Genomic DNA, 17,060 nt, shown 5'->3' on the forward strand with positions numbered 1-17,060 from the left:
TATTATTTATTTATTTAAATATGCACAGGGATGTGCGGCGTGTGCAGGTAACTCTATTGTCTTTGTTGTTACTGTATGTATTGGGGCTGATGTGTACTATGGTCATTGCTGCCGCCAAAGAGTAGTAAGAGTTTGAGCGCAGGATTTATATTTGTATATTTCACTTTTGTATCACATAGCTATGTTACAATGCTGTCACCCACCCCATGTGTTCCCTATTAAGGGTCAATAAGTATGTAGGGTTTTAAAAAATACCGCTCTCTGTCTCATTAGAGATTTCTTTGCCTAAAGCAAGCAAGGTGAAATGTTGGTGTAGGACCCACCCAAGAGGTTAGGCTTGACGTGGCAGGTGGGCTTATATCTAATGGCCATTGGAGTTCCTAATAACCGCTATTTAAATGTGCATAGGGATTTGGGGAGTGCACATGTAACACCTTTTCCTTCGTTTTAAAAGTTTATCCAAAAATATTAAATCATTTGAAAATCTTAGCCAACAATACTAAATCGAGGCTTTAATTATATAATAGTACAGATAATAGTACATGCTAGGAAGTCATCATACATACAGTGATATAATATCAATATGCTGGTAGAGCAGGAACCTCACCTCTGAAGCCATCCTGGCAAATACACTGATATTCGTACTCCCCTGTGGGCATACATTTTCCTCCATGGAGGCACGGCATACGGTCACATGGAGAGCTGTCGTAGCACTGGCCAACAGTACGGCTGTCAACAAAACTGTATGAGATGTCCACTTTCTTTCCATTAATGGAAACCTACAGAAGACAGTAGCATCCTTAAGAACAGCACACAACAATAGAACAAATTCCTATAATAAGGCCATTTGATGCTGGATTTTTACAGCTCACGGCCATTATAGGGTTTTGAGTACTAAGCCAATTGGCTTCCTCTGTTAACAATTAGATAATTAAGTATTTTAAAAGGTGTTGTCCCCTTAATGACCCCTAACCCTTCCTGGAGCTGCGGGGTAAAGAGCAATTAATTGGGAGAAAAGAGATTGCCAATAATCTGGTCCCTATATTGCCCACATGGGATGGCCTGTCTCCTGGCTCCGAAGAGTTAATCACTTTAATATAAAGGGTGCCAGGGGATGCCCAGCACGGTTTTAAAATACAACACTACTCACTTCTCCAATGCAACCTTTAAAGTTCTGGCTGATGTTTGCAGGAGATGGCAAATCCACAGAGCCATCCACTCCTCCAAGGTACATTAAAGTCTTCAGGTTAAGACCCTGACTCTTCCCTGGTGATGACCTTTTCAGTGGTGGGTCATTGTCCACCTGCAATGTACCATCCTTATTCACACGTTCAGCAGATATCTTGTGCCATCGCCCTAAGGCTATGGGCTCAAGGCTTCGCATAATTGCTAATCCTGCATGGTAAACATAAGAATTATTAAGCTCACAAATATTCCATAAAATTAAATACCATTCCATGTTGTTTGCTACATTTACTCTATTTGTTTTCCAAACACACAGTTAGATTTAGCCTCTTTCAGGTTCCCAAGTGGGACAGTTTATTTTTTCCAATTCATATTGGTTAGATTATTGTATTGCATAATTTGACTTTTTTGTTACTAAGAACTTAATTTTGTAAGCTTTCCAAATGATTCGTTAAGCAATATATAAAAATACATCAAATAAATCATTTAGAAAGTTTTTCTAACAATATTGAACAATACATATCCAAAGATGTCGGACAGCAAATACAAAATAATTCAGTTGAATAGATTTTTGTGCTAAAATCGCAAATATTGAGGGCAGCTAAAACTCAAACCAATCCTCCCCACAAATTAAAGACTGTACCTGATCCAAGTTCATAGCGGAATTCCAGGTGGCCCCCAACCATGGCAAGAGAAACAAAATCATCAACAGGAGCACCTTTCCCACCACTAAAGAAAAGAAGCCCATCCAAAGAGAGAGGCTTGAATTCCATGTCCACTCGAAGCTCATTATGGATGTTGGTGAGAGCAGGGTAGGAGATGTAAGATGACTCTCCATTAAAGGATGGTATGCTTACCATAACACCTGTGAGCAGAAACGAGAAGGAAAGCATGACAAGATAAGTGCTAAAACCTGTGTATTAACAGAAGAGGGAAATAATGAGGTAGATGAAGAAAGACACAATGAAAGAAGAAACAGACTGATGTAGAAGTCTGTTAAAGAGTAAGTGAATCATGGTATTAAATCTCAAACCTTCCATGCATTTGTTTCCAGATTTCCCAAGGTGGCAGCGGCAGGAGTACCCGCGACCATCGGCTCTGTTAATACACGTGGCATCTGGACCACAGGCACCTAAGATGTTGCAAAAGAAAAGTGAACACAGTATTGAGTTATGCATGTGATCAGTGGAAATGCAGATTTTAGTTTTCCCTTTCAAACTCCAAGTACAGCCAGCATCGTTAATGGCCAGAGCTAAAAGATACGCACCAGGGTGACAGTGCAAGGCCTGTGAATGTTCACAGTTACTCCCAGCAAATCCTGGAGGACAGACACACACATAGCTTGTATCTGTATCATGGCATGTTCCTCTGTTCTATAACACAGAAAAGCAACCGTCAGACTTTATTCAGAATACAAAGAAAAGTGCAAAATCTTTCACTCTATCACAGAAAAATATTACAATGGTCAATTTTCACCAATATCACTATATAGTGCTTAGGTGATTATTCGCGTGTTTAGTAGAACAAAGGGTTAAATATATATATATATATATATATCTAACTTCCATTTTAGTTAGGGATTTTAACCCGAAGATCTCCTCAAATCTTCCACAAATACATAGGCAAAAAACAAAAGGGTTTATCCAACTATAGGGAGATAAAGAGAAACATAGTGCAATTCTGTATAACACTAAAGAAATAATTATTGTGCCAAGTGGTCACTCACACTAACTGATAAAGCAGGGCATGTAGTAATCAATGGAGAACTCAGGCAATTTCTTGCTTCCAATGGTTGGTCTTGCCAGGGCCAGCCTTAGGCCATTAGGCGCCCTGTGCGACAAGGCTTCACGGTACCCCCCCACCCACCATGTTGCCTGTATACAGTCACACACACAGGCCCAGGCAGACAGTCACACAAACAGTTACAAAGCAGACAGTCAGACACGCACACACACAGTTACAGGCAGACAGTCACACATGCTAAGCTACAGGCAGACAGTCACAGAGCCAAACACACAGTTAAAGGCAGACAGTCACACACAGTTACAGGCACACAATCACGAACAGTTACACACAGCAGGCCGTCACACACACAGGCAGGCACCCCGCCCCCCCCCCCCCCCACACACACACAGTCAGACACACACACACACACATACACAAAGGCAGGCAGTCAGTCACGCAAACAGTCACACACACACACACACAGGCAAATAGTCACACACAGGCAGTCTAGACAGTCACACACAGCCAGGCAGGCGGGCAGACAGTCTCACACACACAGAGGCAGGCAGGCACACACAGGCAGTCAGACAGACAGTCACTCACAGGCAGACAGTCACACAGACACACAGACACACACACACAGGCATGCAGACACACAGGCAGACAGTCTCACACAGGCATGCAGACACACAGGCAGACAGTCTCACACAGGCATGCAGACACACAAACAGGCAGACAAGCAGTCACACACAGAATTACCTCTTTCCATTTTGGTTGGAAGGGGGAGTGGATGCACTTGGTTGTTGTCCTTCCTTCATCCCTCTTCCTGTGCAGGGGCTTATGCAGTGGTATTAGCTCCGCCTCACGATAAGCCCTGCCTCCGCCGGTCGTTAAGCCCCACCCCCACCAATTTTTAATTATTATTATTTATTTTTTTTAGATCCGGGTGGAGAATAAGTAATTCTCCATCCGGGTACCTATTTTAGCACCCTGACACCAGCCATGTGCGAGCTGTGTCGGCCACAGGGTGCCCGCTGTTCCATTGTGCCCTATGCGGCCGCACAGCTCGCACACCCCTTAGGCCGGCCCCGGGTCTTGCAGATCTCAGCAGTATGTAAAATAAAGTGCATCCAAAATGAGATGTAGGAAAATGTAGGTGAAGTATAAAAATAATTTATTTCTTACACAAAGGTAAGGATCAATCAGCATTAAACACAAATAAAATCTGTCCACAATCTGTCCAACGCGTTTCCTCCCAATCAGGGACTTCCTCAAGGTCTTCTTTACAATAGTCAGACAGGATAACAAATTTTATTTTACCATTCATATTTTCCACTTCACTTGACCTTCATCTCATGCTGCTTGGAAATTCTCTAGAGTTGGTTTTGTATTTTGTAAATAGTTTTTTTTTTTAAGTTTATCTGACCATGTATAACATTGTAAGAGGGTCTCTCTACATTACTATGTGCAGTATGGAGGGGTTTATTCCTTCTGAAATCAAAAGTTTTACCTAATTAATATACCTAATAAATTAAAAGATCATTTACAATTAGTAAATTACATATATTGGTAGAATTTCCCCCTTTTTAGAAATTCATTAAATAAAGATTCAAAGTCTTTCTTCCTTATAATTGAGTATATACACCACTTTAAACCAATCACCCCTTGTCATAGCTACATCCTCTATTAAGAGATAAATATAGAATTAAATAAATTTGTTATAAGCATCATGGATATCCATTTGTTTTATTTTCATTTGGATGACTGTAAACTGTACTCCTTTAAATGCAAATGAGGTGCATCAAGAATGTCTATATAATTACACATAGAGACCCTTGTTATTTTTTATTTTATTTTATTATTGTTATATTTGTATACAAATATATATTGATCATTGATCATATGGGAAAGAATGTTTAAAGAAACCTTTTTCATCCCCTTCTATACTATCTCGTATCTATGTCATCTCCTGACACTATTGGGAACTGTCTCGATCTGATGGAACGCAGGAGCCACCATGCGAGTAAAGAGATTCAATGGAACGCATAACGGACGCCGCGAACGGAACGCGATGACGTCACAGTCCCGAAACTAGGAAGTATATGCGACCTAACTGCGAGCAGCTGAAATCAAGCCGAACAGCATATGGAAGACATCCATCAACTAATTGTGGGGTGTATTAGGGAGGGACTGAGGGAGGGAGGGGGGATGTTTTTATTCATTTGTTTTCCTGTCTGACTATTGTAAAGAAGTCCCTGATTGGGAGGAAACGCGTTGGACAGATTGTGGACAGATTTTATTTGTGTTTAATGCTGATTGATCCTTACCTCTGTGTAAGTAATAAATTATTTTTATACTTCACCTACATTTTCCTACATCTCATTTTGGATGCACTTTATTTTACATACTGCTGAGATCTGCACGACCAACCATTGGAAGCAAGAAATTGCCTGAGTTCTCCGTTGATTACTACATGCCCTGCTTTATAAGTTAAAGTGTGAGTGACCACTTGGCACAAAAATAATTTTTTGTGTGTTATACAAAATTGCACTATGTTTCTCTTTATCGCTCTATAGTTGGATAAACCCTTTTGTTTTTTATTCAGAATACTCAGAACATTGAATGTGGCAATCATCTCTTTGGTGCATATATCTATTTTCTTTACCATTAAGTGTGTTTGGATGGTTTAAAGGGAGCGATCAGACTGGAGATCAGTTTCACAGAGAATCTATGATAAATTCTGATGGTCTTTTTCAATTACTGAGCGATTGGGAATGACGTACCTTGCAGGGATGATCTCTGCAGGTTGGACAGTTGGATATACCACGTGATCTCAAATCTAGGTCCTTGAAAATCACCTCTTCTCCTTGGATGACAAGTTGGTGAACACAACCTAGAGAAAGAGACAGAAGGTGAGATGGAATAGAAGACACATGAAATGGTGCCTCATCTTTAAATCAAACCATACAAATCAGATAAAACTAGTAAAAGCTAAGTAAATATAGTGGTGAAATCCATTACCGACAAACCCACTGCTTAGACCAGTTTTGGAGATGATCTCGTAATTAGGATATCCTCCCAGGAATAACTCTTCGTTCAGATCCAGCCCCTGGAATTTACCCTACACATAAACAGAATGTACATCAATATAAAAACAGCACTACCAAAGTCTGTTTCTCCATCAAAAGATATTCTAGTATAGAAATAACTGCAAACGTATAAAGTTCTCTCCATCATGACTAACACTACAGGAACTCTGTTAGTACCTTCAACTTTTGCTCATTCCATAGTAGATATTGCATAACTTGATACATGCACATAATCATATTTACATATGAGAAGATACCTGTGATGTTCCATTAACCGGTGCATCCTGATCTACCACAAGGGAACCCTGGGTAAGATTTCTGTAGAGAGTCACGGTATGGAACTTGCCCAATGTCAGAGGAGTTGGAGAGCGAATGGTGGCCATTCCTGAACCGGCATCAAACCTAAAATTGCCCAAAAACTGAATGTGCTTATCGCTTAAAAGATGGCTTTCAGCTGCTGTGATCTGAGATGAACATGTTTCAAATTAAACAATTCATTGGATGAGTGCCATGGCAATACAAGTTCTTTGTAGGCTTACATTCATAAATTTTAATTAATTAGTATTAGTGCCTGCACATTCTATGAATATTATTAAATGATTAAACTGAGAGCCAGTCAAAGATTTGATTGGACAAAACATGAAATACGTTTATCTGAGCTGTACGAGGTCGAATTCTTTTAAATCTAAGATTAAAGTCCATCTGCTTGGTGACAGAGGTACATCTCTACACGAATACCTTGAAAAAAGATTGTGTTAAACCTAGAATACATTATAATGTTTACTCCAGCACCCAAGCAGTCATGGAAAGACTCATGTTTTATTTGAAAGAACAAAGAAGAATTGTGTAATTTACACCGTTTTCAACTAATTCATTTAGAAACCCTGAAAAGGTGAAATATCTTTTAAATCAAGTTTGCTGGAAGCCCTTTGAGGACTGAAGAATGTCATATTTTACCTGAATTCAGGGCGTCCTCCCACTAATCCAAATGAGACAAAATCGGCTCCGCTGCTTTTCTTCTGTCCGCTATAAACCAGCATTCCTGCAAGGAACCAAACAGACGTGTGAGAAGGTGCATCTCACTAGAGTAGGGTTACATCGTGTAAATTCTACTACGATCCTGAGTCAGATGCAGAGACACTTTCTGGGGACCAGTTTTAAAATACACCATTTGTGTATTGGGCAGTGAATTGGGTGACGTTTGCATGCAAATGGATACAATGGCAAAAACGTGCTATCCTGGTTGTTTCAAGATAGTCAATATGACACGTGGTGTCTGTGTAGTAATAGCAGATGCCATAGCTGCGTTTACAGACTGGAGACATTGCAGTGACAATAATACCGCCTGTAATAATTCAAACAGGAGCAGCAGAATTGCATTCCTGGAATTAAATTGTAACAGCCTGAACTACTAGAATAGGAATTAAGCAGACAGAGAATATGTTAAACGAGGGCACCACAAAAACGTCTGGAACGTTAGATTAAATAACGGCACTCACACTGGTGCTGCATGCGGTCTCACTGGAATTAATATGGATAATGCAACTCAAACTGTCTTGGATTTTCTCACAGGGTAATGCCATTTAAACTGGTATAACATGCATGTCACACAGGATAATGCCACTAACTGACATGATGGTGAGTAAAACCAGTCACTTAATAAATTTACTGCGTTAGTGAGATAGGCCAGATATCAAAACTCTGTTATTACACTGTCTTAGAGCAGACATATAATATAATCCCACTCGTCCCTAGTAGGCTGCACTCTCTCACTGGAGTTAAACTAGAAACTGAAACTATAGCCCCGGACTATCTCACTCGCATTAGTCTGGAAGGTTCACTACTTTCCCATAGTAAACTATTAGTACCTACAGCGCCACACTCCACCAAATGTGTCCAATTCAAACCACAGGCAGAGAAATCAACAACTCTTGGTAGTATTTAAATATGGAACAAGTTTGTCAGAGAATTCTAAGCAAATATTGATCTTACCTGAATAGAAAACCAGTGCTGGAGAGAAATGGAAAGTGACAGAGTAAGGAACACAGATGGGGAAACAGGGAAACAGGAAGAGAGGAGAGACGGAGCATGTGGGAACCACGTAAAACCAATAACACAGACTGTGAGAGGTGACCCCGTGAAACAGGGAGAGAGGAGAGACTGACCATGTGGGAACCAAGTAAAACCAATAACACAGACTGTGAGAGGTGACCCTGTGAAACAGGGAGAGAGGAGAGACTGACCATGTGGGAACCAAGTAAAACCAATAACACAGACTGTGAGAGGGGACCCCGGGAAACAGGGAGAGAGGAGAGACTGACCATGTGGGAACCAAGTAAAACCAATAACACAGACTGTGAGAGGTGACCCTGTGAAACAGGGAGAGAGGAGAGACTGACCATGTGGGAACCAAGTAAAATCAATAACACAGACTGTGAGAGGTGACCCCGTGAAACAGGGAGAGAGGAGAGACTGACCATGTGGGAACCAAGTAAAACCAATAACACAGACTGTGAGAGGGGACCCCGGGAAACAGGGAGAGAGGAGAGACTGACCATGTGGGAACCAAGTAAACCCAATAACACAGACTGTGAGAGGGGACCCCGTGAAACAGGCAGAGAGGAGAGAAGGACCATGTGGGAACCAAGTAAAACCAATAACACAGACTGTGAGAGGTGACCCCGTGAAACAGGCAGAGAGGAGAGAAGGACCATGTGGGAACCAAGTAAAACCAATTACACAGACTGTGAGAGGTGACCCTGTGAAACAGGGAGAGAGGAGAGACTGACCATGTGGGAACCAAGTAAAACCAATAACACAAACTGTGAGAGGTGACCCCGTGAAACAGGCAGAGAGGAGAGAAGGACCATGTGGGAACCAAGTAAAACCAATAACACAGACTGTGAGAGGTGACCCCGTGAAACAGGGAGAGAGGAGAGACTGACCATGTGGGAACCAAGTAAAACCAATAACACAAACTGTGAGAGGTGACCCCGTGAAACAGGGAGAGAGGAGAGACTGACCATGTGGGAACCAAGTAAAACCAATAACACAAACTGTGAGAGGTGACCCCGGGGAACAGGGAGAGAGGAGAGACTGACCATGTGGGAACCAAGTAAAACCAATAACACAGACTGTGAGAGGTGACCCTGTGAAACAGGGAGAGAGGAGAGACTGACCATGTGGGGGAACCAAGTAAAACCAATAACACAGACTGTGAGAGGTGACCCCGGGAAACAGGGAGAGAGGAGAGACTGACCATGTGGGAACCAAGTAAAACCAATAACACAGACTGTGAGAGGTGACCCTGTGAACAGGGAGAGAGGAGAGACTGACCATGTGGGAACCAAGTAAAACCAATAACACAGACTGTGAGAGGTGACCCCGGGAAACAGGGAGAGAGGAGAGACTGACCATGTGGGAACCAAGTAAAACCAATAACACAGACTGTGAGAGGTGACCCCGGGGAACAGGGAGAGAGGAGAGACTGACCATGTGGGAACCAAGTAAAACCAATAACACAGACTGTGAGAGGTGACCCCGTGAAACAGGGAGAGAGGAGAGACTGACCATGTGGGAACCAAGTAAAACCAATTACACAGACTGTGAGAGGGGACCCCGGGAAACAGGGAGAGAGGAGAGACTGACCATGTGGGAACCAAGTAAAACCAATTACACAGACTGTGAGAGGTGACCCTGTGAAACAGGGAGAGAGGAGAGATTGACCATGTGGGAACCAAGTAAAACCAATAACACAGACTGTGAGAGGTGACCCCGTGAAACAGGGAGAGAGGAGAGACTGACCATGTAGGAACCAAGTAAAACCAATAACACAGACTGTGAGAGGTGACCCCGTGAAACAGGGAGAGAGGAGAGACTGACCATGTGGGAACCAAGTAAAACCAATTACACAGACTGTGAGAGGTGACCCCGGGAAACAGGGAGAGAGGAGAGACTGACCATGTGGGAACCAAGTAAAACCAATAACACAAACTGTGAGAGGGGACCCCGTGAAACAGGGAGAGAGGAGAGACCGACCAAGTGGGAACCAAGTAAAACCAATTACACAGACTGTGAGAGGTGACCCTGTGAAACAGGGAGAGAGGAGAGACTGACCATGTGGGAACCAAGTAAAACCAATTACACAGACTGTGAGAGGGGACCCCGGGAAACAGGGAGAGAGGAGAGACTGACCATGTGGGAACCAAGTAAAACCAATAACACAGACTGTGAGAGGGGACCCCGTGAAACAGGGAGAGAGGAGAGACTGACCATGTGGGAACCAAGTAAAACCAATAACACAGACTGTGAGAGGTGACCCCGTGAAACAGGGAGAGAGGAGAGACTGACCATGTGGGGGAACCAAGTAAAACCAATAACACAGACTGTGAGAGGTGACCCCGGGAAACAGGGAGAGAGGAGAGACTGACCATGTGGGAACCAAGTAAAACCAATAACACAGACTGTGAGAGGTGACCCTGTGAAACAGGGAGAGAGGAGAGACTGACCATGTGGGAACCAAGTAAAACCAATAACACAGACTGTGAGAGGTGACCCCGTGAAACAGGGAGAGAGGAGAGACTGACTATGTGGGGGAACCAAGTAAAACCAATAACACAGACTGTGAGAGGTGACCCCGGGAAACAGGGAGAGAGGAGAGACTGACCATGTGGGAACCAAGTAAAACCAATAACACAGACTGTGAGAGGTGACCCTGTGAAACAGGGAGAGAGGAGAGACTGACCAAGTGGGAACCAAGTAAAACCAATAACACAGACTGTGAGAGGGGACCCCGGGAAACAGGGAGAGAGGAGAGACTGACCATGTGGGAACCAAGTAAAACCAATTACACAGACTGTGAGAGGTGACCCCATGAAACAGGGAGAGAGGAGAGACTGACCATGTGGGAACCAAGTAAAACCAATTACACAGACTGTGAGAGGTGACCCTGTGAAACAGGGAGAGAGGAGAGACTGACCATGTGGCAACCAAGTAAAACCAATTACACAGACTGTGAGAGGTGACCCCGTGAAACAGGCAGAGAGGAGAGACTGACCATGTGGGAACCAAGTAAAACCAATAACACAGACTGTGAGAGGTGACCCCGTGAAACAGGCAGAGAGGAGAGACTGACCATGTGGGGGAACCAAGTAAAACCAATAACACAGACTGTGAGAGGTGACCCCGTGAAACAGGGAGAGAGAAGAGACGGAGCATGTGGGAACCAAGTAAACCCAATAACACAGACTGTGAGAGGTGACCCTGTGAAACAGGCAGAGAGGAGAGACTGACCATGTGGGAACCAAGTAAAACCAATAACACAGACTGTGAGAGGTGACCCTGTGAAACAGGGAGAGAGGAGAGGCTGACCATGTGGGAACCAAGTAAAACAAATAACACAGACTGTGAGAGGTGACCCTGTGAAACAGGCAGAGAGGAGAGACTGACCATGTGGGAACCAAGTAAAACCAATAACACAGACTGTGAGAGGTGACCCTGTGAAACAGGCAGAGAGGAGAGACTGACCATGTGGGGGAACCAAGTAAAACCAATAACACAGACTGTGATAGGGGACCCCATGAAACAGGGAGAGAGGAGAGACTGACCATGTGGGGGAACCAAGTAAAACCAATAACACAGACTGTGATAGGGGACCCCACGAAACAGGGAGAGAGGAGAGACTGACCATGTGGGGGAACCAAGTAAAACCAATAACACAGACTGTGATAGGGGACCCCATGAAACAGGGAGAGAGGAGAGACTGACCATGTGGGGGAACCAAGTAAAACCAATAACACAGACTGTGAGAGGTGACCCCGTGGAACAGGGAGAGGGGAGAGACTGACCATGTGGAAACCAAGTAAAACCAATAAAACAGACTGGGAGCCCGCACACAACTTTCTAATGATAAACAGCTCATTTCCATATTGGAAGAAGAATGAAATGTTTTTGTTTGTGATTTTTGTATTTTTTTAGAATGACGTAGAAGGAATGACTCATGAAGATTCTTTAAAAAAAGATCTGATAACATTTACAATAAATTAAATACAAATAGAAAACAGAGAGAAATGTCCCAGGCTTTTTTGGAGATTAGATGATATTTTGAATTCCATTTAAAAAAAAAACACGTTATTGTTTTGAAAATACAAAGTGCCATAAGCCCCTTAAGGCTGTGTCAATGAATAAAGATGTAAAATAAAGAAGAGAAACCTGGGGTACAAAAAGCGATGCACAGGCGATAATACAATCTATAACACAATCTGTGACAATTTTCTTACCATCAGCAGTGTCTGGTCGGAAAGTTATCTTTATCTCAAATTTCTTATGAGCATCCTTAATATTTGGAAGAGTGAGGTACGATTGAGGGCGACCCGTAAAATAGGGTACAACGCGTTCTGAAATTATAACATGACAATTAGTCAATTACAAACACAATCTGGAATAACCAAATTACATTTTCCTTTCTTGCTGTTAAAGGTCAGTAATGTGATCGAATCTGCTCACCTCGAACCTTTAGCATGGAGAAGGCAGTTACTCTGCCCTGGCGATTGGCTGCGGTACAGACATATGTCCCAGCATCCTCAGGTTTCACAGAAGGTATGGTTAACGCGTTGTTTTCAATTCGTGCATCACTGGGGAGGTCACCCTCCAACTGAAATTTATAACATGTATCAGCAGGTCTCATAAAACAGGGCTATTAGCAGAATAGTGCCGTCCCCATTTATAGCAGCACAATAAGAAGATGATTACCTTGGTCCAAGTGATTTCAGGGACAGGGAAGCCTGAAGCCAGGCATGGAAACACCGCAGTTGATCCTGTTGTTATTTCTTTCATATCAGGCTGAGCAGCAATTTGTGGAACGGCTGTGAATGAGACATAAACACAGGTTTTTGTAAACCAGACACTCATTATGGACTTCTTTCAGCTAAAAACAAAAAACAGCAATCGTTAAAAGGAAATTAAATATGAATTGTATTAACAATATTTAGTGAACTCAGTCACAAAAATGAAAGAAATTGACATATTTTATTATATTCCGTTGTCTGGTATACAAAGGGAGGCCATAATAATCAGTGTTTTGTACAGTACAAATCTGTAACAACGCACTTACATTGTACATGAAGTATGACATGTGACTGCGTCTCCCCAACGTCATTGGATACGGTGCAGCGGTACTGTCCAGCGTCGGACTGTTTCACCTGCTCAATCTTTATCATGCCTTCGCTGATCTGCACGTCTGGGGGCATACGGCTTCCTACTTTACTCCACGTTACCTTAGCCCGGGGGTCTCCGATGGCCAGACATTCAAACTCCACAGAGTTGCCCACCAGTACGGTTTGCACAGAGGTGCGGATGTTGATCCTAACTCTGGGCAGTACTGTGAAAGAACAACATGAATCAGGTAAATATGTATAGCAAGTTCAATTGTAGGAATTCTAGAAAGATGTTAAATAAAAACATTCAGGTCCAATTATATGATGAACAATGCAAGCTATCGATTCTGGCAAAGCATTCCTAAATTTCTTGATGAGTGTTTTATTTGTTTAACTCTAAGTCTTGAAATGTTTTTAAAGTGGAACTTTTCTGGCAGTGACTGTTCCCCATATCCTCAGCCAAGTAACCATTATTGATGCATGTCCCAGTGTGAGCAATGCAGCAGAGGTTGATATAACACATGGCTGGCACTGTTACCAGAAGCAAGCATGCACATTCAGGTATAATCTTCCATGACGTACATTATGCATGTTTGAATATCTTCTTCAATAATGCCATACCAACCATTAGCTCTCAAAGACAGATGTCCACTGAATTATGATGTGCATTGTATGTCAGGCTATGCAATGACAGACTCACAAATTATTTAAATTAAAAAAAATAAAAATGAAAATTGCTTAAACTAGCACAACCCATACCTACGTTTTAGTTGGAATGCCTCAGAAAGGACAGCATTTGGCTTAAATTCTTTACAGGATCGGCAATTATAAACATGTTCAGATCATACTGAGGTTGACAAATAAAAGATTTAAGGTTACAAGCAGATCTCATACCCTGAATGGCTAGTTTCCCACTGTCCTGAGCTTGGCCAAATCGGCTGACCCCTCGGCATGTGTAGACTCCTTCATTACCACGCTCCAGGTTGGAAATCCTGTGGATGCGGCATTACAAGATTAATTGGGTGCAGTGACAATTTCATCAGAATTGTATTTTGTATGTATTTTCAATGAGTACTTGTGTAACTGTTCTACGATCTGATGCTGGTGTGTATATGAGCTATCTGTCAAGAATGACCTAATATTCTCCACCAACAAAGCAAGGAGACGTTACTGTGTTTTGAAAAGAATCTTTCTCATTCTAATCATCCATTTCGTGCAGGTTCTGAATACTGCCAGTAACAGTTCCAGTTTGCTTCTCTCCAAGAAGTGTTATCTGATTCCAGCTTAATGATGTGATTGATAGCACGGATATTCATGGTGCTACCCAATACATAGCACGCTATTAATCAGAATCTAAACTCAGGCCACATTTGCATGATTTGTTCCTGACCATGGTGTGGCACAATGCAATTTTAAAGTTACTGCCGTACAGTTTAATGTTAATGCTACTGCGGTGCGATAAAGGCTTCATACTAAATTGCGTCCCGCTTACTTACCGAAGCACTCCTCCCTGAACACTATGATTTGGTGGAAGTTGACCCCCTTCTTTCATCCATTGTATTCTAGCCCCATGATCTCCGATCAATTGGCAGGTGAACTCAGCATTTCCACCCACAGCTTTTGTGTCTCTTTGAGGTGAAACTCGCACAGAAAATGAAGCTGAATAAAGAAGCAAATACATTAACATGCTATCAGCATTAAGGTCCATGCAGGACTTAGAACAGACTGAAATCAGTCTTGAAGTTGTTGAAAGTGTTTTGTAGAATTCAAACACAAAATGACATTGAGCATGAATAGTATGTTGCATTGTGAGGGGTAATTCCCCCCCCCCAGACATCACCCTACTATTAATTTGAAGGATATTATTAAGAGACAGTCCTTATATATTAAGATTTGCCCTCAAAAGGAAAATATTCAGAGGATACCAGTAAAGATTGCTTCTGACAAAACATTGCGTATTTGTGGCCCAGGATTATATGTGGATGCCGAGAATTTATGAAAAATGACTTTTTGATACGCGTGATCCAATTCGACACCACAACAGTTCGCATGGCGTCCACAGTAACTTACCTAAAACGCTGACTTGTGTAAATGCCTCACTATGACCCACTTTGTTGCTGGCCACGCAGCGATATGTCCCTGCATCCCCTGCTTTGGCTGAATTGATGTGCAGGATGCTGTCTCTCACAGTGGCTCTCTCAGATAAAGATCCATTAATTTTGGACCACTCATATTTCAGCTGACCTGTTCCGTGTGCCAAGCATTTGAGCTGTATTGCTTCCCCAATGCTCAGAGATGCCTCGTCAGGAACAGTAGTGGCATATGGAGGGACTGTCAATGACAGAAACATGAAGATCAGAAGTTTAATTACTGTATGATGCACTTAAATATTTAATCTTTCTGCACAGGAGGAAAAATATATGATTAACATGCGAAGAATGCAGAGGTGTTTTAAACCAAGCAAACTCCCTGCATTGCAAACATAATGCAGCTCAGATCACATTGATCAGTTTTAAAGAGGTGTGCGGGTATTTGTACTCAGATTATCAGTTAGCCAGATGGATACAGAAAGCATAGCTAACACACTAAAAAACGGTTGTGTTTGCACGTACAAAGTAATTCAATTAAATAAACAATTCCTAGGACAGATTTATAATAAGAAAGTCTGTAAAATAAAATGATAAAAACTAGACAAGCTGAACACAGCACTAAATGAACAAACAATAAAATCCAGGAAAAACATAAAACAAGAAAAAGAGCGTGTAGTGAAGACGTACTCTCCACATCCAGCGTTATGAAAATCTCAGAGTATCCATCTGGATTGGACGCATTGCAGATATACTGTCCGGAGTCTTGCTGTGCAACATTGGGGATGATCAGACTGTTATTAATCACTTGGTGTTGCCATGGTAATGGAGCTCGCAGTTTGGACCAAGTGATGGTGGGAGTTGGGTTACCTACATAGAGGAGTTAAAAAGGTAGCAGAGATTTTAAAATGGTATTACTGATATTTCTATGATTGTGCCTGATTTCCTGTAACTGAGTTTTTTCTATCAATGCCTCAATATCAATACACATATATATGGCAAAAAAGGTAACAGAGACACAGAAGAGCAACAAACTGTGACAATTTTCTATTGATATGTTAATATTTGATCTAATTATAATAAACATATATATAGAGAGAGAGAGAAGACACTAAATGCATTACTGTGCCTGAATTAGTACTAGGATTTATGTAACAATGGCACTGTTAACACATAGCCAAATAGGCAAAGTCATTATTTATTTTTATTGCATGTCCTTTTATCTATAGGAGGGAGGGATGATTAGACTCCAGAAAGATAAAATGATTACACTGTATCTAGGTCCACCAATCCTAAAATGTCAGTGTTTATAAAGTTCTCAGTGAAAGGTCACTTACCTTCAGCAGAGCAGCTCAAAGTAGCCTTTTCCCCAGATAACACAATGTGAACGGGCTGGTCAGTGCTTACTGTGGGCGCATTGTGTTTTATTTCACGACTGTCCACATAAACCTCTACATGGGCCTGAGTAGAGCCAGATGGATTCTGTCCGACACAAGTATATGATCCAGAGTCTCCCGGTTTTGCTGACAAAATCTAAAATATATACAAGAGTATGCAAGCTCATTAAAGGTGCAAACTAAAGGTAAGATATTGGGATCTGTGCATTCCATAGATTGTAAACAGTATCTGCTTTAAATTGAAGAACATATGGCTAACCACAATTACAAAAGCAACATAACTGAGTTCTGCCTGTCTTCAAATCTATGACTGGTCTTTTCTGTTTGCTTATTTCACAAACAATCTGATTTCATTTAAAAATAAGTATTTAACCAGGAAAGGAACATTAAGATTCTCAGCAGTTTTCAAATCTGTCGTAGGCA

General features: G+C 42.0%; 1 protein-coding gene across 13 annotated transcripts in view; it reads right to left on the reverse strand.

Moving 5' to 3' along the window:
• Positions 1-17,060, reverse strand: part of HSPG2 (heparan sulfate proteoglycan 2) — a 175,991-nt gene that overhangs the window by 16,445 nt on the left and 142,486 nt on the right. For 9 of the 13 annotated variants that reach the window (XM_063436821.1, XM_063436819.1, XM_063436825.1 and 6 more), the window contains 19 exons: positions 16,578-16,773; positions 15,931-16,110; positions 15,224-15,484; positions 14,650-14,812; positions 14,048-14,145; positions 13,111-13,377; positions 12,750-12,862; positions 12,504-12,651; positions 12,278-12,394; positions 7,992-8,009; positions 6,957-7,041; positions 6,257-6,401; positions 5,932-6,031; positions 5,694-5,803; positions 2,453-2,558; positions 2,219-2,317; positions 1,829-2,050; positions 1,151-1,395; positions 608-779 (listed from right to left, as the gene is read on the reverse strand). In XM_063436821.1, coding sequence (XP_063292891.1) covers positions 608-779; positions 1,151-1,395; positions 1,829-2,050; positions 2,219-2,317; positions 2,453-2,558; positions 5,694-5,803; positions 5,932-6,031; positions 6,257-6,401; positions 6,957-7,041; positions 7,992-8,009; positions 12,278-12,394; positions 12,504-12,651; positions 12,750-12,862; positions 13,111-13,377; positions 14,048-14,145; positions 14,650-14,812; positions 15,224-15,484; positions 15,931-16,110; positions 16,578-16,773 — 2,845 coding nt within the window. The remainder of the gene's footprint in view (positions 1-607; positions 780-1,150; positions 1,396-1,828; positions 2,051-2,218; positions 2,318-2,452; positions 2,559-5,693; positions 5,804-5,931; positions 6,032-6,256; positions 6,402-6,956; positions 7,042-7,991; positions 8,010-12,277; positions 12,395-12,503; positions 12,652-12,749; positions 12,863-13,110; positions 13,378-14,047; positions 14,146-14,649; positions 14,813-15,223; positions 15,485-15,930; positions 16,111-16,577; positions 16,774-17,060) is intronic. The other 4 variants (XM_063436827.1, XM_063436828.1, XM_063436826.1 and 1 more) reach the window with 1 other exon arrangement.

This window comes from Pelobates fuscus, chromosome 11, assembly GCF_036172605.1.
Source record: "Pelobates fuscus isolate aPelFus1 chromosome 11, aPelFus1.pri, whole genome shotgun sequence".
In the NCBI taxonomy this organism is placed as follows: Eukaryota; Metazoa; Chordata; class Amphibia; order Anura; family Pelobatidae; genus Pelobates; species Pelobates fuscus.